General features: G+C 47.5%; 1 protein-coding gene across 1 annotated transcript in view; it reads left to right on the plus strand.

Annotated features, from left to right (window-relative positions):
• Positions 1–23,551, plus strand: part of LOC144508633 (N-terminal EF-hand calcium-binding protein 1-like) — a 144,003-nt gene that overhangs the window by 101,902 nt on the left and 18,550 nt on the right. The window contains exons 6-8 of the mRNA XM_078236848.1: positions 11,030–11,166; positions 14,734–14,855; positions 22,374–22,453. Coding sequence (XP_078092974.1) covers positions 11,030–11,166; positions 14,734–14,855; positions 22,374–22,453 — 339 coding nt within the window. The remainder of the gene's footprint in view (positions 1–11,029; positions 11,167–14,733; positions 14,856–22,373; positions 22,454–23,551) is intronic.

The raw sequence follows: 23,551 nt of genomic DNA on the forward strand, positions 1-23,551 counted from the left end.
GTATAGCGCGCAAGAAACAATACTTTTCACTGCAAACCTAATACATGTGACAATAATAAATCAAATCAAATCAAAGTTAGAGAAGGGATAGGTCTTATAGCAAGTGTGGAGACAGTGATTGGGGAAAGGGGGAGAGCAAGAAAAGAGAGGGTTTGTGAAAGGGTGGAAGACAGGAGAGATTAAATTGCAGTCGGGATGGTGGGTGCAAGGTGGAGATAGCATTGGGGCAAGTAAAGAAAAGGGGGTTTGAATGAAGTGGGAATGGCGATAGCAGAATCATCACCAATAGCTGTTGTCCAACCTAATGGGGCAGAGATTGTGATCTGAAATTGTTCAACTCGATGTTGGCTGCAATTCTCCGACCGTTCACGCCAACGGAATTCTTCCATCCCGCCGGCAGCGCACCCCTGCCCGCAGGTTCCCGCCAGCGTGGGGTGATGTCAGTGTGAATTCCCATTGACAGCGGCAGGATCCCGTCACGAGTAAACAGTGTGCCACCTCCCGCCAGCGGGAAACACGGAGCTGGGAGGCCGGAGAATTCCGCCCTGGAGTGCTGTCAAGTGTCCAATCCAAAAATCAGGCCTTGTTCCTCGAGTTTACATTGAGCTGGAACAGTATTGGAGGCCAAGGACAGCAAAGTCAGAGTGGGGCAGAGAATTAAAATGGCAGGAGGCTGAGGGTCATGCTTGTGGACAGAACCAAGGTGTCCCCCTACAAAAATTGCCCCATCTGCATTCGGTCTCCCAGTGTAAAGACTGCACTGTGAGCAGTGAACGCAGTACACTAAAGTTAAGGGAAGGCGATGGCCTAGCGGTATTATCGCTAGACTATTAATCCAGAAACTCAGCTAATGCTCTGGGGATCCGGGTTCGAATCCCGCCACGGCAGATGGTGGAATTTGACTTCAATAAAAAATATCTGGAATGAAGTATCTATTGACCATGGAACCTTTAGGGAAGGAAATCTGCTGTCCTTACCCGGTCAGGTCTACATGTGACTCCAGAGCCACAGCAATGTGGTTGACTCTCTATTGCCCTCTGCAATGGCCCAGCAAGCCATACAGTGAGGGCAACTAGGGATGGGCAACAAATGCTGGCCAGCCAGTGACACCCATGTTCCATGAATGAATATGAAAAAGAATTGAATGTAATACAAATAAATTCCTGATCCACTCGGAAGGAGAGTTTCGGGCCTTAGGAAAGGGAGGAGGTCAAAAGTTAGGTACCTCACCTCTTGCATGTGACTCCTTCCACAGGAGTGCGTGGCTGACTCTTAGCGACGAGCAAGTTACACAAAGAAATGTAACATTAAAAAGCCCATCACTACCTTCTCCTGCTTGGACCAAACAGGTTCCATGAAGCCAGGTTCTATTCCTGGTTTGGGTCATTGTCTGTGTGGAGTTTGCACGTTCTGCACTCCCCAGTCCTCCAGTGCTAGGTTTTTTCAGCAGGGGAAACATCCTATCAGTATTTACCCTGTCAAGCCCCCTCAGGATCTGATGGGCGGGATTTTACGGCCTTGTTCGTCTGTAAAATCCAGCCTGAGGTCAACGGACCTTTCCACTGTCCGCCCCTCGCCCCCTCCGATTCCCGTGGTAGGCGGGGCGGTAAAATTCCAGCCCGGATGTTTCAATGAAGGGCGGCATGGCGGCACTGGACAGCACGGTGGCACAGTGGTTAGCACTGCTGCCTCACAGCGTCAGGGACCTGGGTTCAATTCTGGCTTGGGTCACTGTCTGTGCGGAGTCTGCACATTCTCACCATGTCTGCGTGGGCTCCTCCGGGTGCTCTGGTTTCCTCCCACAGTCCGAAAGACATGCTGGTTAGGTGCATTGGCCATGTTAAATTCTCCCTCAATGTATCTGAACAGGTGCCGGAGTGTGGCGGCTAGAGGATTTTTACAGTAACTTCATTGCAGTGTTAATGTGAGCCTACTTGTGACACTAATAAATAAACTTTAAAAAAAGCAGCCTCGTTTGTGTACAAATGAAAATTAATCCTGAGACCGTTTCGTCCAGCAGGCCTGTGGGTGCACCGGATATTGTGTAGGCCTCGCCCAGTGAAGAGAGTCGAACATATTTCTGCAGTTAACTCAGAGTGGCATGATAATTGTTTTGAATTAATACCTTTTTAAACATGTGAAACTGGGTGCAATTTGAGCTCTGTGATGTGGGAAATCACTTTAGTGCCGTTTCTGAGGGTGTTAAATTTAAATTAGATCGACGAAATTGTAAAATGTTCGTGATGATTTGCAGTGGCTTATTGTATTTTTAAATTAGTTTGTCTAGGTTTGTTGTCAGTTGTTTTTTTTTTTGCACAGCGGTGTGTGGAAGTAATCCTGGAGCTGAGATTGGCTTCATGTTCCCAGTGATGTTTAACTGACGTGATGGAGTGCCCGGTAAAATAATCTCATTGGAACTCGCCACAGGAGTGTAAAAGATTGACCGCTGAAAGAGAGCATTTACTCTGTTGTTTTACCGTAGCATTCCTGCCTCTGAGTCAGTAGTTTGTGGGTCTGAGTCGCACTTCAGAGATCCTGAACACAAAATTTAGGCCCACTCTCCCAGTGTGGAGGGAGTGCTGCCTCGCTGGAGGTGCCGTCGTCAGGACGAACATTTAAACGGAGCATTTTCTGAAGGGCAATTGGGACTAGCTTAGTGGTTACAAAATGGCGACATGGACAAGTTGGGCCAAAGGTCCTGTTTCCATGCTGTAAACCTCTATGACTCTATGGCTGCAATGCAGCAAAACTATCCTTACCCCCCCCAGAGGGCTTTTAACTGAAGACACAAAATCCATTTCCATCAAGTCTGTCTGTGCCTGGCCAGTTAGTAGGGCACATTGAGCCACTCAAGAAAGGCCTTTCTGGTTTTGTGAATGGAAAAGGCTTTCCATTCTATCTATGTATTAGTGTACCAATCGCCTGATCTTGCGGGCTGATTTTTTAGGCTGAAGTGTGGATGGATACAGGGGTGGGGCAGCTGTGTGTACACTTGCACTGGCACTCGGTGCCAGTTCCCTGGCTCAATGTGCCCGAGGCCCAACCATCTTCAACTCCTTCATCAATGACCTCCGCTCCATCATAAGGTCTGAAGTAGAGATGTTCGCTGATGATTGCACAATGTTCAGCACCATTCATGACTCCACAGATACTGAAGCAATCTATGTCCATATGCAACAAGACCTGGACAACACTTAGACAATTAGCATTTGTGCCACACAAGTGTCAGGCAATGACCATCTCCAACAAGGGAGAATCCAATAATCTCCCCATGACATTCAATGGCATTACCATCCCCAAATCCCCCACTATCAACATCTTGGGGGTTACCATTGACAAGTGACTGAACTGGACTAGACATATAAATATTGTGGCTACAAGATCAGATCAGAGGCCCGAAGTCCTGTGGCGGGCAATTTGCCCCCTGACTCCCCAAAGCCTGTCCACTATCTACAAGTTACCAGTCAGGAGTGTGATGGAATACTCTCCACTTGCTCAGGTGAGTGCAATTCCAACGACGCTCAAGAACCTCCACACCATCCAGGACATTTACAAGATGCATGGTAGCGACTCATCAAGGCTCCTTAGGCAACACCTTCCAAACCTGCGATTTCTACCAACTAGAAGGGCAAGGGCAACAGATAACCTGGGAACACCACCACCCGGAAGCTCCTTTCCAAGCCACTCACCATCCTGACTTGGAAATATATCGCTGTTCCTTCACTGTCGCTGGGTCAAAATCCTGGAACTTCCTTCCTAGCAGCACTGTGGGTGTCCCTACACCACGTGGACTGCAGCGGTTCAAGAAGGCAGCTCACCACCACCTTCCCAAGGGCAATTAGGGTTGGGCAATAACAATGCTAGCCTGGCCAGCGACACCCACGTCCTGTGAAAGAATTTTTAAAAACCGTTTGTTTCCAGCTTCAATAACGATCTTTGTCCCATTATTGCCAGAATGAAATCGGCTACACTAGCTCACTCAATAAAGCTACAATTCTGACAGGCTGTGGGTTTAATAGAATAGTTTATATAAGAAATAAGACAGCTGGAGTATGTCACACTGCCAGGTTCGAAAGAATTTAGCTCCTCTATTAATATATTCTGAGCACAGTCTCCACGCTGTACAGCCTCCTTTCAAAATAAATTGCTCAACTTTCCTGTCAACCTCCATTAACCGTTTGCTTACGTGACCCCTTGGGAAACCCTTTCTTCCACACAACCTTATAAACCAATAAAAATGAGTGTGGAAACGATATGGTCTGATCCTAGTTGAAGCAGATGCAGTGTTCGGGTGTTCAGCATTGGAAAGGTTAACGTTTGACTCAAGAACAGTACCGCCCTCAGTATGGTGTAGAGTATGGCAGTACGGGGAAGACTGTTCTATGGAGAGACTTGAGTAGAAGTCAGCATGGAGGTAGCATGGAGGTTTAGGGCGATACTTTCTACATGTGTATATAGTTACGCGTTGCCAATAAACACTACTGTTCAACATTACAAACCTCTGAACCTTGTTGTGAGACCTACTGAACAAACACAACATGGTGGCAGCTCGTGAACAAACCCAGAGCCCAAGAAACTGGTGAAGGATGAAGTGAGAAAAATTAAAGGAGCAACATCCTAGCCTGACAAATGCACCTGAACCAAAAACATAGCTGGAGATCACCTAATGAGAAGCTCCGTTGCAGATGGGCAGCACGGTAGCACAGTGGTTAGCACTGCTGCTTCACAGCTCCAGGGACCTGGGTTCGATTCCCGGCTTGGGTCACCGTCTGTGTGGAGTTTGCACATTCTCCTCGTGTCTGCATGGGTTTCCTCCGAGTGCTCCGGTTTCCTCCCACAGTCCAAAGATGTGCGGGTTAGGTTGATTGGCCATGCTAAAATTGCCCCTTAGTGTCCTGAGGTGCGTAGGTTAGAGGGATTAGTGGGTAAATATGTGGGGGTAGGGCCTGGGTGGGATTGTGGTCGGTGCAGACTCGATGGGCCCAATGGCATCTTTCTGCACTGTAGGATTCTATGATTCTATGATATGGAGACTGAAGGGCAGAGGAAAAATCCACTCGTGGCTAAAAGTTTCCACCAGAGCATGTGGAGGTCCCTGGTGAATCCCCCTCGATTGCAGAGTCTAAGGATCTAGCAGGGAAGACCAAATGTTCAGTTCCAAGGCTGAACTAGCCTTTCAGCATCTTCAGGATATTAATCAATCAGACCGTTCTGTTTCATTAATCATCGCGGACAGCCTGGGTTCACAGTCGGTGTCACACCGAGCAGCAGCCAAGCTCCAAGGAAAAAAGAAGGAAAAACTCAGCCTAAGCCTGCAAACGCCCTTATGTACTCTGAAAACATTGTAAAGAGCCCAAATCTTTCATTGGAAAATTCGCTGCAAGAAATCAGTCCCTCCAAGGTAGAGTCCGTGACTTCTACGGGAACCAGCTGTAAACCTCTATGACTCTATAAGGCCACACTTGGAATACTGTGTATAGTTCTGGTCACCCTATTATAGAAAGGATATTATTAAACTAGAAAGAGTGCAGAAAAGATTTACTAGGATGCAACTGGGACTTAATGGTTTGAGTTATAAGGAGAGGCTGGATAGACTGGGACCTTTTTCCCTGCAGCGTAGGAGACTTAGGGGTGATGTTATAGAGGTCTATAAAATAATGACGGGCATAGATCAGCTAGATAGTCAACATCTTTTCCCAAAGGTAGGGGGGTCTAAAACTAGAGGGCATAGGTTTAAGGTGAGAGGGGAGAGATACAAAAGTGTCCAGAGGGGCAATTTTTTCACACAGAGGGTGGTGAGTGTCTGGAACAAGCTGCCAGAGGTAGTAGTAGAGGCGGGTACAATTTTGTCTTTTGAAAAGCATTTATACAGTTACGTGGGTAAGATGGGTATAGAGGGATATGGGCCAAATGCAGGCAACTGGGACTATCTTAGTGGTTAAAAAAAAGGGCGGCATGGACAAGGTGGGCGAAAGGACCTGTTTCCATGCTGTAAACCTCTATGACTCTATGGCTCTAGCCTGGCAAAACCTGAAAAACACCGGAAGAAGCATTGAAAATATGGTTACTGCAGTGCCATATTTAAGAGAGAAACAAGATTTAAAGCTACACTTTCGTATGCTGTAAAATAGCCATGGATAGTAAATCCACCAAATCAGATCAAGTTGGCCTGATACAAAGGTTCAAGCCAGATGCAAATTTGGGTATCATGGCGAAAAAAAAGTTACCAGAGTACCTTAGAATTAAGTGGGAAATCAGAGGAAGTCCAAGTTATTAGGTTTTTATATTTATTTGGTGAAAATGTCATTGGTGAAACTGTCAATGGAATAATTCTATTGCAAGCCATTGATGAATCCTCAGTCAGCTTTGATGAGATATTAAAAGCCTTTGACGAACATTTTAATCTTCAAGCTTTGGAGAGCACAGAGCTTAAAAAGATGCTTTGAACATCCCCAATAAAACAATGAAAGGGAAGAAGATAAAACCCAAGCAAACCATACAATGGTGTCAGACCATGTCAGCATAATGAGATGCGCAAGCTGAGGAAGACAGCATGGAAAAGAGAGGAGGCTGAGGAGCAGCCAAAGGGTTTAAGATTATGGGCGGAATCTTATCGAACAATGGCAAAGTGTCGGGATCTGACTGAAAAATTGTATCTTTCTCTCCAGAGAAACTGACAGGTTTTCTCTCCAGATCTTACGACATTCTGTCAAAAAAGTAAATCCGGGGGTCGTGTTTCACACCATCATTTTGAGGGGTGGAGCCAAAAGCCACCAGCAAAGCCTGGCTCCACAGAGGTCTGAAAAACTTCAAAAACTGCCCTTTAAAAACAGTTCCCCGATCAGAGTGAGAAATAACCTTCCTCCCATACAATGGCGGAGGCATCAGGAGCTACCCCCACTCCGCCATCCCTACCCCCCCAGCGACAGTCATTGTGAACTTTGTTCAGAGCTCCTCTGAGCAAAGGCAGAGTTAAAGAAAAGTTCAACTCCTCCAAGGAATGCAAAGAGCGAATCAGGTGGAGGCAACCAAATGTCGGAAACAGGGAAGACTACGATTTCATCTCCAAGCCAGCAATGCTTGTCCAAAGCAATGAAGTCTACCCCTTCTCCAAATGTGACCAGAACAAGATCTGGATGAACCATCAAGCACCCAGACCATCTGGATTTACTAAGTTAGAGACTGGGAGGCATGGGGGGGGGGGGGGTGGAGGGGTGGTGTAGTGGGGGCATTGTACTGTCATAAAGACTTGGCGGGAGGTGTAGTATCAGCATTCTTGGTTTAGCAAGTGTTAATGTGGGACTGGAGAACAGTATCGTCCACAGTTTGATGTAAAGCAACAATTAGCAGTGGAGAGGAATCAGGGTTATATCGAGAAATTCAAGTAGAAGTCAGCATAGAATCCCTACAGTGCAGAAGGATGCCATTGGGCCCATCGAGTCTGCACCGACCACAATCCCACCCAGGCCCTATCCCCGTAACCCCACATATTTACCCTGCCAATCCCCCTGACGCTAGGGTCAATTTAGCACGGCCAATCACCATAACCCACACGTCTTTCGGACTGTGGGAGGAAACCGGAGCACCCGGAGGAAACCCACGCAGACACGGGGAGAATGTGCGAACTCCACACAGACAGTGACCCGAAGCCGGGAATCGAACCCGGGGTCCCTTGCGCTGTGAGGCAGCAGTGCTAACCCACTGTGCCCACCGTGCCGCCCAACATGAAGATGGCTCCTAGCCTGGGCCATGCTTTGTACACGTGTATATAACGAGGCGTTCCCAACAAACACTGCTCGTCAATCTAATAAACTTCCATATCTCTTTGTGAGACTCGCTGAATAAATATCTTCCTCTATGACTCAAATTCCCCAACGAGAGTTTGATTGGTGTTTCATCTCCTGCAGTGTGTCAGTGCGGATCTTTTTATTGTAGGAGTTATGATTGGTTTGATCGAACAATACTGACAGCATTGTTTTAATCTGAGATAAATATACCCACCGCACACATACATTCCTCGCCTCCTCTCATGTGTCCCCTTTAATCATCACTGTATCCTTTTCTCCTGTCTTTTTTTGCTCATGTTTGTTACTAGTGTTCAGAATTACAGTCAGCCGGTCTCCGCTGTTTAATCTTCTTTTCTGCCAAGAATTGCCTTTTTCATCCTTTATTCATGGGTGAGCTATCTTAGCTCCTTGCTGCAGGCCGATCACTAAAACATTTAAAACCGTTAATGTGCCCAGGAGGCAGCAAGGAGATGAAAATTCATCGTACGATTGCAAATAATAACCCAAACATTATTTATGAAAGAGAAAACTTGCATTTACAGAGCACCTTTCACAACCATAGGATGTGAAAGCAAAAGAGAAAATGCTGGAAAATCTCAGCAGGTCTGGCAGCATGTGTAAGGAGACAAAAGAGCTGACGTTTCGAGTCAAAGCTTTGACAAAGGGTCATCTGGACTCGAAACATCAGCACTTTTCTCTCCTTACAGATGCTGCCAGACCTGCTGAGATTTTCCAGCATTTTCTCTTTTGGTTTCAGATTCCAGCATCCGCAGTAATTTGCTTTTAGATAGGATGTCCCGAAGTGCCTTACGCACTATTGAAGTGTAGTCCCTGTTGGCAGGGGCAGCGCAGTGGCACAGTGGTTAAGACTGCTGCCTCACGGCCAGGATCGATTCCCAGCTTGGGTCACTGTCTGTGTGGAGTCTGCACATTCTCCCCGTGTCTGCGTGGGTTTCCTGCGGGTGCTCCGGTTTCCTCCCACAGTCCGAAAAACGTACTGGTTAGGTAAATTGCCCCTTGATGTCCCAAGATGTGTAGGTTAGGGGGACTGGTGTGGTAACTACGTGGCGTTACGGGGATAGGACCTGGGTAAGATTTAAAAAAGGTGGGTCAGTGCAGCCTCGATGGGCCAAATGGCCTCATTCTGCACGGTAGGGATTCTGTGTTCTGTAGGAAACTGTATCTGAACATCATTTAAGAAAGAAAAGCTTTTGTGTTTATTTGATGCTTTTCACAGCTTCAGAATATCCCAGTCTGCGCTGAGATAGAACAACTGACACTTAGACAAGTGTGAATTTACTGAGAGGCGCCAACAAGGACTAATTAAAGGCAACTCGTGTTTAACTGTCTCGGTTGGCGCTGTGCTTAGTTGGTGAAAGGAGATCAGGAGTTCAAATTTCAGCGGTGCGTGGGTCATTTTTTTTTGGCTTAATGTTTTAAGTTTCATTTATGATTTTTTTTGTTTTGGGTAGTTCCCCTTTATCGGGCTGCCCCTTTTACTTGGTCCCTCAGTTTATTAAAGTTTAAGTTTAAATATCAGTGTCACAAGTAGGCTTACATTAACACTGCAATAAAGTTACTGTGAAAATCCCCTAGTCGCCACACTCCAGTGCCTGTTCGGGTACACTGAGGGAGAATTTAGCACGGCCAATGCCCCTAACCAGCACGTCTTTCAGACTGTGGGAGGAAACCGGAGCACCCGGAGGAAACCCACACAGACGTGGGGAGAATGTGCAGACTCCGCACTGACAGTGACCCAAGCCGGGAGTTGAACCCAGGTCCCTGGGCGGTGTCAGGCAGCAGTGCTAACCACTGTGCCACCGTGCCACCGTGCCGCCCCCTGGGTCAGTTGTTGTTTGTTTGTGGCTTGTTGTTTGTGGGATTTAGTTTAATCGTTTGACTTAAAAAGAGTTGGATAAGATTGATTGAAGGCAATCCGTGTTTAACTACTCTGCTGAGGTTTTTGACAAGATATTGGAGAGGTTTGATGAAGGTAGTGCGGGTGTTGTGGTGCATATGGATTTAGAAACGGCGTCTGATCAGGTGCGTGTATGTATTTAATAGGAGCGCTGGATGGGCACAGCCCACTTGTTGCACTGCACGGCACATTCAGAAACACTACATAACTGTACACCCACACAGCTCGGAGGAAACAGTGGAAATAGTGAGTGAGCAAATCAGGAATTTCCATAGTTTGTGAGGTCTTAGGGAAGCACGAGTTACAAGGGGTGATGACGTGATAGCTCTGGATTTTGACACAATGAGCATGCAGTTGGAGGGAAGAGTGTGGAAGGGCGGAATATTTGGAATAAAGAGCAAAGGACAAAGAAAATTACAGCACAGGAACAGGCCCTTCGGCCCTCCAAGCCTGCGCCGACCATGCTGCCCGTCTGAACTAAAGCCCCCTACCGTTCCGGGGACCATATCCCTCCTATTCCCATCCTATTCATGTATTTGTCAAGATGCCCCTTAAAAGTTCAGGGTAAGTAAGATAAGGAAATTACATGGAACAATTTAGTTACAGGGCACTTATCAAAGTTTTACGTTTATTTATTTATGTCACAAGTAGGCTTACATTAACACTGCAATGAAGTTACTGTGAAAATCCCATAGTCGCCACACTCCGGTGCCTGTTCGGGTACACTGAGGGAGAATTTAGCGCGGCCAGTGCACCTAACCCGCACGTCTTTCGGACTGTGGGAGGAAACTGGAGCACCCGGAGGAAACCCACGCAGACACGGGGAGAATGTGCAGAATCCGCACAGACAGCGACCCAAGCCGGGAATCGAACCCGGGAACTCTGGCGTTGTGAGGCAGCAGTGCTAACCAGTGTGCCACCGTGCCACCCCAGTCGATTAGATTTATTAACACATTGATGCAAGGAAGAAAGGGATTGCATTTAAGTAGCTCCTTTCACTACAGCAAGACCCTCCCAAAGCATTTCACAATCAATGAGGAATTTTTCAAAGTGTAGCCAATGTGGGAAACGCCAGTTTCTGCACAGAGAGACGCAGCAGATAGGAATAAAGCAATGATTGTCTGCTTTCATTGCAGCGTTCAGGGGTTCAGCAATGGCCAAGACACTGGTAAAAACACCCTAGAAAGAGTGGTGAATGTTGGAAGCTTGTTGGTCATCGGATCCCTGCCACCCACATGGGCCTTCACACACCTCCTCGTTACTCTGTGGGCGCAGTTGCTTTTTTCTGGATGGCTGTCTGACTGTTTCTCCTTCGCTTTGGCAGGAATATCAGAGCTCCTCGACACTGGAACAGTTTGTGACCCGCTTCCTGCTGCGAGAGACCATGGACCAGCTGCAGTCCCTCCAGAGCTCGCTGGAGTGCGCGATGGACGCCATTGAGGAGCAAACCAGCCGTGAGAGGTGGGTCATTCCCCCCCACCCAAAACATCAGGAATGAGCAGGCATAAAGACCCTGTCCCTTGGCTGTTTTAGATCAGCCTCGCCTCCTGGCTTACTGCCATCCGTCGCTGACTGACCCTGAAACCTGCACCTCACTGAGCAGCTCGAATCATAGAAACCCCACAGTGCAGAAGGAGGCCATTCGGCCCAATCCAGCCTCCTGGCTGGCAGTGCCCAGCCACGCCATATTCATCGCAAGGTGGCAGGATGAGCTGGATTCAGGGCCACTGCCTTCCAAAGTATTGTGGAGGTGGGATTGTGAGGGTTCGGATGCTATGGCAGGCAGGTTAGATAGCCTGACTTTGTTCATTGGCAAATCGGTCTAGGCCAGTGGCTGAGTGCAAAGCCCCTAAAACCTCTCCCTTTACCATGTCATCCCCATTACCCCCCCCCCCCCATCCCAATCCCCATCCCCTTCCATAGTCCCTCACCCCTACGTCCTCTCATGTCCAATCACCCAACCCCATAACCCCTTCATCACGTGCCCTCTCATCCCTCCTATACCCCATGCCTACTCACCCAAATCCTATAACACTTCACCACCCAATGCACACTCACTCGCCCACCCCCATAACCCCTAGCCCACTCATGTGGACTCACCCACCCCAATACACCTTCGCCCTGCTTGCCTACTCACCCAGTATTCACTATGTATGGAAATCTCGAGCCCTATGATAACATTGGGAGGTTTTTGAGATGCTCATGAAACTGTCAAATAAATGAAGTCATTCAAAAACCACTTAAAATATTATCCTTTTAAATGGTCATAGAACAGTCAAAATAAATAAACTCACAATCCCCATGACAGCTGTGTTAACAACTCCCGCTGAGCTAAATCAATTATCGGTTTTGGAATATGGCCAAGCATTCATAATGCAGAAGGGCATGTTAGTAGAGTGGTGAAAAGGGCACACTTACATTTATCATTCGAGGCATAGATTACAAAAGCAGGGAAATCATGTTGGAGTTGTATAGAAGTTTGGTGAGGCCACACCTAGACTACTGTGTGTATTTCTGGTTGCCACATTATTGGTAGGATGTGATTGCACTGGAGGGGTGCAGAGGAGATTCACCAGGGATGGAGCATTTAAGTTATGAAGAGAGGTTGGATAGGCTTGGGTTGTTTTCATTGGAGCAGAGAAGACTGAGGGGCGACCTGATCGAGGTGTACAAGATTATGAGAGACATGGACAGAGTGGATAGGGAGCAGCTGTTTCCCCTTAGCTGAAAGGTCAGTCACAAGGGGACATAGGTTCAAGGTGAGGGGCAGGAGGTTGAGGGGGGAATGTGAGGAAAAACCCTTTTACCCAGAGGGTGGTGACGGTCTGGAATGCGCTGCCTGGGAGGGTGGTGGAGGCGGGATGCCTCACATCCTTTAAAAGATATCTGGATGAGCACTTGGCACATCCTAACATTCAGGGCTATGGGCCAAGTGCTGGTGAATGGGATTAGGTGGGAGCTCAGGTGTTTCTAATGTGTCAGTGTGGACTCAATGGGCTGAAGGGCCTCTTCTGCACTGTGTGATTCTATGATTCTATGATAATGGGATTCCACTGTACAGCTTGATAAACAAAGCTTCCAGTGCTGAATACAGTCAAACCTTTGAAACTTTGATGCCTTTGAAGGAACTCAACCATCTGCTTCAGCTGAAAGCCAGGAATAGATGTCTGAGTAGCACTCTAAACACCTCAGCCATCTGTTTAAACTTCAAAATAAGGGAACAGATGTCTGAGCAATACATCAAAGAAAAGATTAAATCACAGGGGAAAATTCATACAGTCAAATCAGAATATCATCATTATTCAATGCCCCAAGGGAATATTGTCCCCTAAAATTTTGTTTAATTCAAAAAAGGTGCAATGCCCGGACATGTTCCTCATTCTCCAAGGCAACGGCTCAACCAGGATTCACTTGCCAACCAATCAGCACCCTATTCTCATGCAGTATAAGTTGTTGCTCCCTTTGAAATTTGGCATTCCTGCATTTGTCCTGATGAGTGCAAGATGAAAAGCTTTGACAGCATGTCTCTTTTTCAGTAATACTCAAGTTCTGTGTTGCTGAGCAGCTATTGGAAATGTTCTTTTTCTGTTCTATGTTGTCTTATCAAACTCGCCTTCAGTATCTGGTTGTCAGCACTAGAATGACAGCAGACAGGAGTTAAAACAGCTCAAAGACCTCTCTTTAGCAACATCTAATTTAAAAGGCAAATTTAACAGCATAAACAATTTCCCTTTTTAAGCTCAGTTTATATAACAAGTACTGGGACAGTTAGTTCTGTTATATATGACGAGATATTCGTCCATTGTAGTTCAGACACTAACTGCCTCTGAAAAGCAACCAGTATAATCATGGCCCCCACACAACCCGGACATTCTCTCTTCCACCTTCTTCCATTGGGAAAAAGATACAAAAGTCTGAGGGCATGTAGCAACCGACTCAAGAACAGCTTCTTCCCTGCTGCTGTCAGATCTTTGAATGGACCTATTTTATATTAAGTTGATCTTGCTCCACACCCTAGCTATGACTGTTGCACTACATTCTGCACTCTCTCATTTCCTTCTCTATGAATGGTATGCTTTGTCTGTATAGCGCGCAAGAAACAATACTTTTCACTGAATACTGATACACGTGACAATAATAAATCAAATCAAATCAAAAACACTCCCCAATCGCTGCATCAAAATATTCCTGAAATTATTGTAAGGTTTTTGCCTCTGGAAGTCTGTTCTGTTTTTGATCTCAAAGTGTGAAGAATCTGCTGATAGTGATCCAAAGGAGAGAGTTTTTTTTATTAATGCAGCAAATCATTCTGATCTGAAATGCGCTGAAGCAGATTCAACTGTAATTCCCAAAGTTAATTGGACAAATAGTTTTTTTTAAAAAAAGAACAAGTTGCAGGGGAATTGGGGGTGAGTGGAGGGGAATGAGACCAATCGGATAGCTCGTTCAGAGAGGAAGCATAGGCAAGATGGGTCGAATGGCCTCCCTTCTAGAAACATAGAAGATAGAAACATAGAAACATAGAAACCCTACAGTACAGAAAGAGTCCATCGAGTCTGCACCGACCACAATCCCACCCAGGCCCTACCCCCATATCCCTACATATTTTACCCGCTAATCCCTCTAATCTACGCATCCCAGGACACTAAGGGGCAATTTTGGCATCGCCAATCGACCTAACCCGCACATCTTTGGACTGAAGATAGGAGCAGGAGGAGGCCATTTGGCCCTTCGAGCCTGCTCCACCATTCATCACAATCATGGCTAATTGCCTTATCCTGCTTTCTCCCCATAACCTTTGATCCCATTCACCCCAACTGCTACATCCAGCCGCCTCTTGAATACATCCAATGTTTTGGCATCAACTACTTCCTGTGGTAATGAATTCCACAGGCTCACCATTCTTTGGGGTGAAGAAATGTCTCCTCACCTCCGTCCTAAATGGTCTACCCTGAATCCTCAGACTGTGACCCCTGGTTCTGGACTCCCCCTGTGCTGTCTGACTCCATATTGTGCTCACTTCCACAGACAGCAGCAGGAAGCGCCGGAGATCCCGTCCGTCCACCGGCCAGGCAGACGGTGCGGCCGTAGGGCTCAGAAGAACATCTGCCTGTCTCCCAGTGATCCGTACTCGGGGATCCTTCACTCAGGTACATGACAAATCATCCAGATTCTCCGGGATTTTGTTTTTATTCATTCGTGAGACATGGGCATCGCTGGCTGGCCAGCATTTATTGCCCATCCCTAGTTGCCCCTTGAGAAGGTGGTGGTGAGCTGCCTTCTTGAATCAATGCAGTCCATGTGCTGTGGGTTGACCCACAATGCCATTAGGGAGGGAATTCCAGGATTTTGACCCAGCGACTGTGAAGGAACGGCGATATATTTCCAAGTCAGGATGGTGAGTGGCTTGGAGGGGAATTTGCAGCTGGTGGTGTTCCCATGTATCTGCTGCCCTTGTCCTTCTAGATGGAAGTGGTCGTGGGTTTGGAAGGTGCTGTCTAAGGATCTTTGGTGAATTGCTGCAGTGCATCTTGTAGATAGTACACACTGCTGCTACTGAGCATCGGTGGTGAAGGGAGTGGATGTTTGTAGATTAAAACAGTGAATAAAACTCTAGCAGTGAAACTAGTACAATTAACTTCACCATCACCTTCAGGGTTCACCCATATATATATATATATTTGAATTGATTCACAGAAGTTCCAGTAACACAAATTCTGTCCCTCCAACAGATTTTTATTCACCATATCCTCTGACCTTCCCCTCTCTGAGGCTGAACGCGCTGTACTCAGCAAAGGTCTTGGCCTTTAACCCTTCCACATGTCCGCCCTCGGCCTTTTGCAATGTTCCAGTGAACCCCAACGCAAACTGGAGGAACAGCACCTCATAGAATCATAGAATTCTACAGCGCAGAAGGAGGCCATTCGGCCCATCGATTCTGCACTGATCACAATCCCACCCAGGCCCTATCCCCCTAAGCCCATGCATTTACCCTGCTAACCTCCCTGACAATAAGGGTCAATTTTAGCCTGGCCAATTCACCAAACCCACACATCTTTGGACTGTGGGAGGAAACCGGAGCACCCGGAGGAAACCCATGCAGACACAGGGAGAACGTGCAAACTGCACACAGACAGCGACCCAAGCTGGGAATCGAACCCGGGTCCCTGGCGCCGTGAGGCAGCAGCGCTAACCACTGTGCCACCGCGCCGCCCATCATCTCCTCACCTTCTGATTGGGTGCTTCACAGCCTTCCAGACTGAACATTGAGTTCAACAACTTCAGAGCATGAACTCTCCCCTTCACCCCATTTCCATTTCTTTTATTTATTTCTGTTTCCCCTTCCACCCTCCCCCCCGTTCCCCCCCCCCCCCCCCCCCCCCCCGTCCCCCCCATCTTCACAGTATAACTCTCCGCTGATTCTCTTTGCTCTCAGCTCTGACCAAGGGTCATCCAGACTTGAAACGTTGGTTCTATTCCCTCCCCTACAGCTGCTGTCAGACCTGCTGAGATTTTCCAGCATTTTCTGATTTTTGATAGAGAAATGTGAGTTAATGCATTTGGGAAAGGCTAAAAAGGCAAGGGAATGTACAAGAAATGGTAGGACACTGAGAGGTGCAGAGAAACACAGGGACCTCGGAATGTATAATAACTCCAGGAGTCGGCTGTAAAGGAACAAGTGCTTTATTCACAAAATAAAGGAAAGCAAAAACCACAAGCCACTGGTGAACACAAACAGGTCCCAACCGGGACAGTGGAATAATGGACCCACTCAGGGGCCTGCTTTATACAGGGCTCGGTATACGAGCTCCACCTGGTTATTTAATTACCAATCCCCAGGGAGCTCGTATTCTACAGGGAGGTCAATCAGTGATTCCCCATGCGAATCACGGGGGTTATCACCAAATGTCCTTGAAGGTGGTTGGACTGGTAGATAGGGTGGACAGCAAGCCTTATGGGAAACCAAATGAGTAGAGAACATGAGAGCTGGGAGGTTATGCGAGAACTGTATAAAACACTAATTAGGCCACAACTGGAGTACTGCGTTCAGTTCTGGTCATCGCACGATAGGAAAGATGTGATTGTCCCAGGGAGGGGGTTGCCTGGACTGCCGAATTAGTTTATTTAAAGTTTTTTAAAAGTTTATTTATTTATTAGTCACAAATGAGGCTTACATTAACACTGCAATGAAGTTACTGTGAAAATCCCCTAATTGCCACACTCCGGCGCCTGTTCGGGCCAATGCACTTAACTAGCACTTCTTTCTTGTGGGAGGAAACTGGAGCATCCGGAGGAAACCCACGCGGACACGGGGAGAACGTGCAGACTCGACACAGACAGTGACCCAAGTCGGGAATTGAACCCAGGTCCCTGGCGCTGTGAGGCAGCAGTGCTAACTACTGTGCCACTCTGCTGCCGGGATTGGATGGGCTAGGTTTCCTTTGGAGCCCAGCAAACTAATGAGAGACTTGATTGAGTGTATAAAGTTATGAGGGGATTGTAAGACCTTATTCCCCTCGGCTGAGAAGTATTGTTTCTTGCACGCTATACAGTCAAAGCATACCATTCATAGAGAAGGAAAGGAAAGAGTGCAGAATGTAGTGTTACAGTCATAGCTAGGGTGTAGAGAAAGATCAACTTAATGCGAGGTAGGTCCATTCAAAAGTCTGACAGCAGCAGGGAAGAAACTGTTCTTGAGTCGGTTGGTACGTGACCTCAGACTTTTGTATCTTTTTCCCAATGGAAGAAGGTGGAAGAGAGAATGTCCGGGGTGCCTGGGGTCCTTGATTATGCTGGCTGCTTTGCCGAGGCAGCGGGAAGTGTAGACAGAGTCAATGAATGAGCAACAAGAAGTGGAATTGACTCTGGCTGCTTGGGCTGGTGTTGCTCCTGTGTCATCGTGAAGGGGATGACACTCAGGTCCAGTTAGACCAGAACAGCCCAAAGGTGGATTGGCCATGCTAAATTGCCCCTTAGTGTCAGTGGGACTAGCTGGGGTAAATACGAGGGTTACGGGGATAGGGCCTGGGTGGGACTGTGGTCGGTGCAGACTTGATGGACCAAATGGTCTCCCCCGGCACTGTTGGGATTCTCTGAACAATGGAGTGTTGAACTCAGCAGCCACTCTGTGAGTCCACTGCCATGATGTGGAGATGCCAGCGTTGGACTGGGGTAAGCACAGTAAGAAGTCTCACAACACCAGGTTAAAGTCCAACAGGTTTATTTGGCAGCACTAGCTTTCGGAGCCCCAAGCTCCGTCAGTGGTGGTGGAGGTGGAGGCAAACTCAATAGGGTCTTTTAAGAGACTCCTGGATGAGTACATGGGACTTAATCGGATGGAGGGTTATAGGTAGGCCTAAAAGGCAGGGATATGTTTGGCACAACTTGTGGGGCCGAAGGGCCTGTTTTGTGCTGTAGTTTTTCTATGTTTCTATGTTTCTAAGCCCCTTCTTCAGGGGCTCCGAAAGCTAGTGCTGCCAAATAAACCTGTTGGACTTTAACCTGGTGTTGTGAGACTTCTTACTGTGCATTCCACTGCCACCCAGTGGATATAAGAACTCATTACACTAAGGCAAAAAAATCCAGCGTTGAATTACAGGTCGAATAGTCTTTATCCAGCAGCTCCCTTCCAACTGAACAAGGAAACTGTAGACATAAAGTAAATACAGCTGGGTGAATGGAAGGCATGGTTAAAGGAACTCAGCGGGAATTATTGTGTGGCATTGTAAACGGCTGGAAACATTATCTAATTCTGGTTCTGGAATTGAATTAAAGTTTATTTATTAGTCACAAGTAAGGCTTACATTAACACTGCAATGAAGTTACTGTGAAAATCCCCTAGTCGCCACACTCCGGCGCCTGTTCGGGTACACTGAGGGAGAATTTAGCACGGCCAATGCACCCTAACCAGCACGTCTTCCAGACTGTGGGAGGGAACCGGAGCACCCGGAGGAAACCCACGCAGACACGGGGAGAACGTGCAGACTCCGCACAGACAGTGACCCAAGCCGGGAATCAAACCCTGGTCCCTGGCACTGTGAGGCAGCAGTGCTGACCCACTGTGCCGACCGTGCCGCCCGTATGTTAGGACAGGAAATGAATGACTGCGATCCATGTGGTGTAGGTACACCCACAGCGTTGTTAAGGAGGGAGCTGGACCCAGCGACGGCTGATATATTTCCAGGATGGTGACTGGCTTGGAGGGGAACTTGAAGAGGGTGTTGTTCCCGTGTGTGTGTGTGTGTTGCCCTGGACAGTTGGCAGAGCTGGCAGGTTTGGAAGATGCTGTTGAAGAAGACTTGACGAGTTGGTCGTTCCTTGACCCCTGGCTCTCTGAAATTCTCTCCCTCAGCCTCTGCACCTCTCTCTCTCTACTCCTTTAAGGCGTGCGTTGCTTGGAACAGCTTTGGTCGCCTGCCCTGACACCTCCTTGTGTAACACTGTTGTCGGATGCTGCTCCTGTGATGCAGCATGGATCTTTTGTACTGTTACTGGCGCTATATCAATGCAAGTTGTTATCAGAGGGGGGAAGAAATCTGTGCGTGCGTGCCCGGGTGGAGAGGGAGGAGGGAGAGAGGATTTAGGTTTTTTTTTGTCTCAGACTCTGGTACGGTTCCTTGGTGAGTCTGGGTGCTGATTAAGGAACTGGTGACCTCTTGCCCCTTTGAATAAGGAAAGTAAGGCCATGAATGTTGAGGAAGCAGTGAGGTGGGAAAATGTTATCACCAACAATAAATTGTATTGATCTGGTGCTGTTAACATACTTAAATGTCCCAAGGTTATTCATAGGTGCACTAACCAAATAAAAATACTCCCTGCTTGTGTAGATGACCGCGATCTTCTTGGAAATCCTCTCCACAAGTGGTGTGGATGACTACAGCTCCATCATAACAGTGTGTACCATCTACAAGCTGCACTGTGGGAATTCACCAAGGCTCCTTATGCAGCACCTTCCAAACCCACGACCACTTCCATCTCGATTCATTGTATCATACAACCCCCATAGTGCAGAAAGAGGCCATTTGACCCATCGAGCCTGCAATGACACAATCCCTATCCCCATAAACCTTACCCCGCTAGTCCCCCTGACTCTAAGGGGTAATTTAGCGTGGCCAATCAGCCCAACCTGCACATCTTTGGAGTGTGGGAGGAAACCGGAGCACCCGGAGGAAACCCATGCAGACACGGGGAGAACTCCACACAGACAGTGACCCGAGGCCGGAATCGAACCCGGGTCCCTGGCGCTGTGAGGCAGCAGTGCTAACCACCGTGCCACCGTGGACAAAGGCAGCAGATAGGTAGAATCAGCACCACCTGGAGGTTTCTCTCCAAATCACTCACCACCCTGATTTGGAAATATTCCTTCCTGGGTTTGGAAGGTGCTGCCAAAGGAGCCTTGGTGAGTTGCTGCAGTGCATCTTGTAGATGGTACACATGGTTGGCATGATGGCAGAGGGAGTGAATGTTTAAGGAGGCTGATGGAGTCGTTGGGACCAAATCCTGGAACTCCTGTCCCTAACAGCACTGTGGGTGTACCTACACCACTTTGACTGCAGCAGTTCAAAAACTCAGCTCATCGCCACCTTCTCAAGGGCAATTAGGGATGGGCAATAAATGCTGGCTTAGCTATGGTGTGGCATGGTGGCACAGTGGTTAGCACATCTGCCTCACAGCGCCAGGGACCTGGGTTCAATTCCACCCTTGGGTCACTGTCTGTGCGGAGTTTGCACGTTCTCCCCGTGTCTGCTTGGCTTTCCTCCGGGTGCTCCGGTTTCCTCCCACAGTCCAAAAGATGTGCGGATTAGGTGGATTGCCCGTGCCAAATTGACCCTAGTGTCAGGGGGACTCGCAGGGTAAATATGTGGGGTTATGGGAATAGGGCCTGGGCGGGATTGTGGTCGGTGCAGACTCGATGGGCTGAATGGCCTCCTCTGCAGTGGAGGGATTCGATGACTCTATGACCCACATCCTGTAAATGAATAAAACCAAAATCTGACACTGGGTCAATGGGAGAGAATGGGACAAATGACCAAATGTTAGTCAAAGAGTTTGGTTGTAAGGAAGGTTATATTGAGTCATATAAACAGAAGATGATGCACTGTTTGGGCTGATAACTGTCCGATGACCTCTACTCTGTTAAATTCATTGGAAAAATATGGATAATATATCAAATGCATGTTGCTGCTATTATTGTTGCTACAATTACTGCTGCTTTGTATTTTTTTAAATCATTCTATGCTCCCCCTAAAGCGGTTTAAACTTGTAAATCTTTGTGCTAAATATTTGTGGGGTTTCATTGTTCTGTTTAACTCTTAAATTTTAAACACACTTATCCCACAGTCCAAAGATGTTAGGTGGATTGGCCATGCTAAATTGCCCCTTAGTGTCAGGGGGACTAGCTAGGGTAAATGCATGGGGTTATGGGGATAGAGCCTGGGTGGGATTGTGGTCGGTGCAGACTCGATGGGCCGAATGGCCTCCTTCTGCACTGTGGGATTCTATGGTTCTATTGAATGAGTCAAGAGAGGGAAACTTTGACAAGATAAAAGCAAATTAACCTTTGACACCAGCGTCAGCTGATGATACTCCAGCAGTGTACTGCTTTCTTTTGGTTTTATTCAAATCTCTATCCAGTCAGAGCTATTCACCTGCAGAATGGCCTCTGGGGTCGATCAGGGATCTATTTTGGGTCCATCCCTATCTCTAATTTACAATCAGCCCCTCCACGTCAGCATGTGAAAACATATGGGGTTCCTCCTGTGTACTGACCACACTCCACTCCGCCTCATTACCATCCCCACTGAACATGAGAGAATGATTCAATGTGAATACAAAGTAAAAACTGTAAATGTTTAGAAAATTCCACAAGGTTCGAGCTTCAAGATTTTAGGTGCCCAGATCACCTATCCTGGTCCCTCCATGCCGACACTATAGTTAAGAAAGTCCACCAATGCCTCTACTTTCTCAGAAGACGAAGGAAATTTGGCGAGTCAGCTGCGACTCTCACCAACTTTTACAGATGCACCATAGAAAGCATTCTTTCTGGTTGTATCACAGCTTGGTATGGGCTCCTGCTCTGCCCAAGACTGCAAGGAACTACAAAAGGTCGTGAATGTAGCCCAATCCATGACACAAACCAACCTCCCATCCATTGACTCTGTCTACACTTCCTGCTGCCTCGGAAAAGCAGCCAGCATAATTAAGGACCCCCCGCACCCCGGACATTCTCCCACCTTCTTCCGTCGGGAAAAAGATACAAAGTCTGAGGTCACATACCAACCGACTCAAGAACAGCTTCTTCCCTGCTTCTGTCAGACTTTTGAATGGACTTACCTTGCATTAAGTTGATCTTTCTCTCAACCTTAGCTATGACTGTAACACTACATTCTGCACTGTCTCGTTTCCTTCTCTATGTACAGTATGCTTTGTCTGTATAGCGCGCAGGAAACAATACTTTTCACTGTATACTAATACATGTGACAATAATAAATCAAAGTTTTCTCTCTGGAAGGAGGAGATAATGTGACGGTTGTAGCTGGCTGTTTTGAGTGGAAAAACAGCATTATCATTTTACGTGGACTTTACTCAGATGGGACCGATACATAGCAGTTTTTATGATGTCTTAGTAATTGGAACCACCTTCTGAATGATTGTTTTCCTCATCCTAGGTGTCTGCGTTGAACCGGAGGGTCAGTGGGTGACTCAAGTGAACCGACTGCAACAGCTGATTGACAGGTTGGAGTGTAAGGTATGAAGCTGTTATTTATAGTGGCTTAACCTCCAGGCTGGCACTCCCAGTGCAGTGCCGAGGGAGTGCCACACATTCAGAGGGGCCAGCTTTCGAATGAGATGTTAAACCAGGGATTGGCAACCTTTCAGAAACGGCTAAATCTTCATTTATTCACTCTCATTTAAGGTATTGCATGCCAGTAATACATTTTAATGTTTAAAGGGCGGCACGCTGGCACAGTGGTTAGCACTGCTGCCTCACAACTCTAGGGACCCGGGTTCGATTCCCGGCTTGGGTCACTGTCTGTGCGGAGTCTGCACATTCTCCCCGTGTCTGCATGGGTTTCGTTCGGGTGCTCCGGTTTCCTCCCACAGTCCGAAAGACGTGCAGGTTAGGGTGCATTGGCCATGCTAAATTCTCCCTCAGTGTACCCGAACAGGCGCCGGAGTGTGGTGACTAAGGGATTGTCACAGCAACTTCATTGCAATGTTAATGTAAGCCTGCTTGAGACACTAATAAATAAACTTTAATGTCTCTGGGGAGCCAGTGGTATTGTCACTAGACTAATAATCCAGGGTAATGCAAAGCACAGTACAGCACAGAAACAGGCCCTTCGGCCCTCCCAGCCTGCGCTGATCACGTTGTCCTATCTGGACCAACCGCTTGTATCCCTCTATACCCCACCTGTTCATGTGTCTATCCAGATAAGTCTTAAATTTGGCTAACATACCTGCCTCGACCACCTCACTTGACAGTGCCTTCCAGGCCCCACCACCCTCTGTGTAAAAAACTTCCCCTGCACATCTCCACTGAACCTCTCCCCCCCTTACCTTGAACTTGTGCCCCCTTGTAATTATCATTTCTGCCTTGGGAAAAAGCTTCCAACTGTTCACCCTATCCATACCCCTCAAAATTTTATAAACTTCTATCAGCCCCTCAGCCTCCATCTTTCCAGGGAGAACAATCCCAGTTTATTCAATCTCTCCTCGTAGCTAATAGCCTCCATACCAGGAACCCGGGTTCGATTCCCGGCTTGGGTTACTGTCTGTGTGGAGTCTACACATTCTCCCCGTGTCTGCGTGGGTCTTCTCCGGGTGCAATGATCATAGAATCATA

The sequence above is a fragment of the Mustelus asterias genome, chromosome 20 (assembly GCF_964213995.1).
Source record: "Mustelus asterias chromosome 20, sMusAst1.hap1.1, whole genome shotgun sequence".
Taxonomy (NCBI): domain Eukaryota; kingdom Metazoa; phylum Chordata; class Chondrichthyes; order Carcharhiniformes; family Triakidae; genus Mustelus; species Mustelus asterias.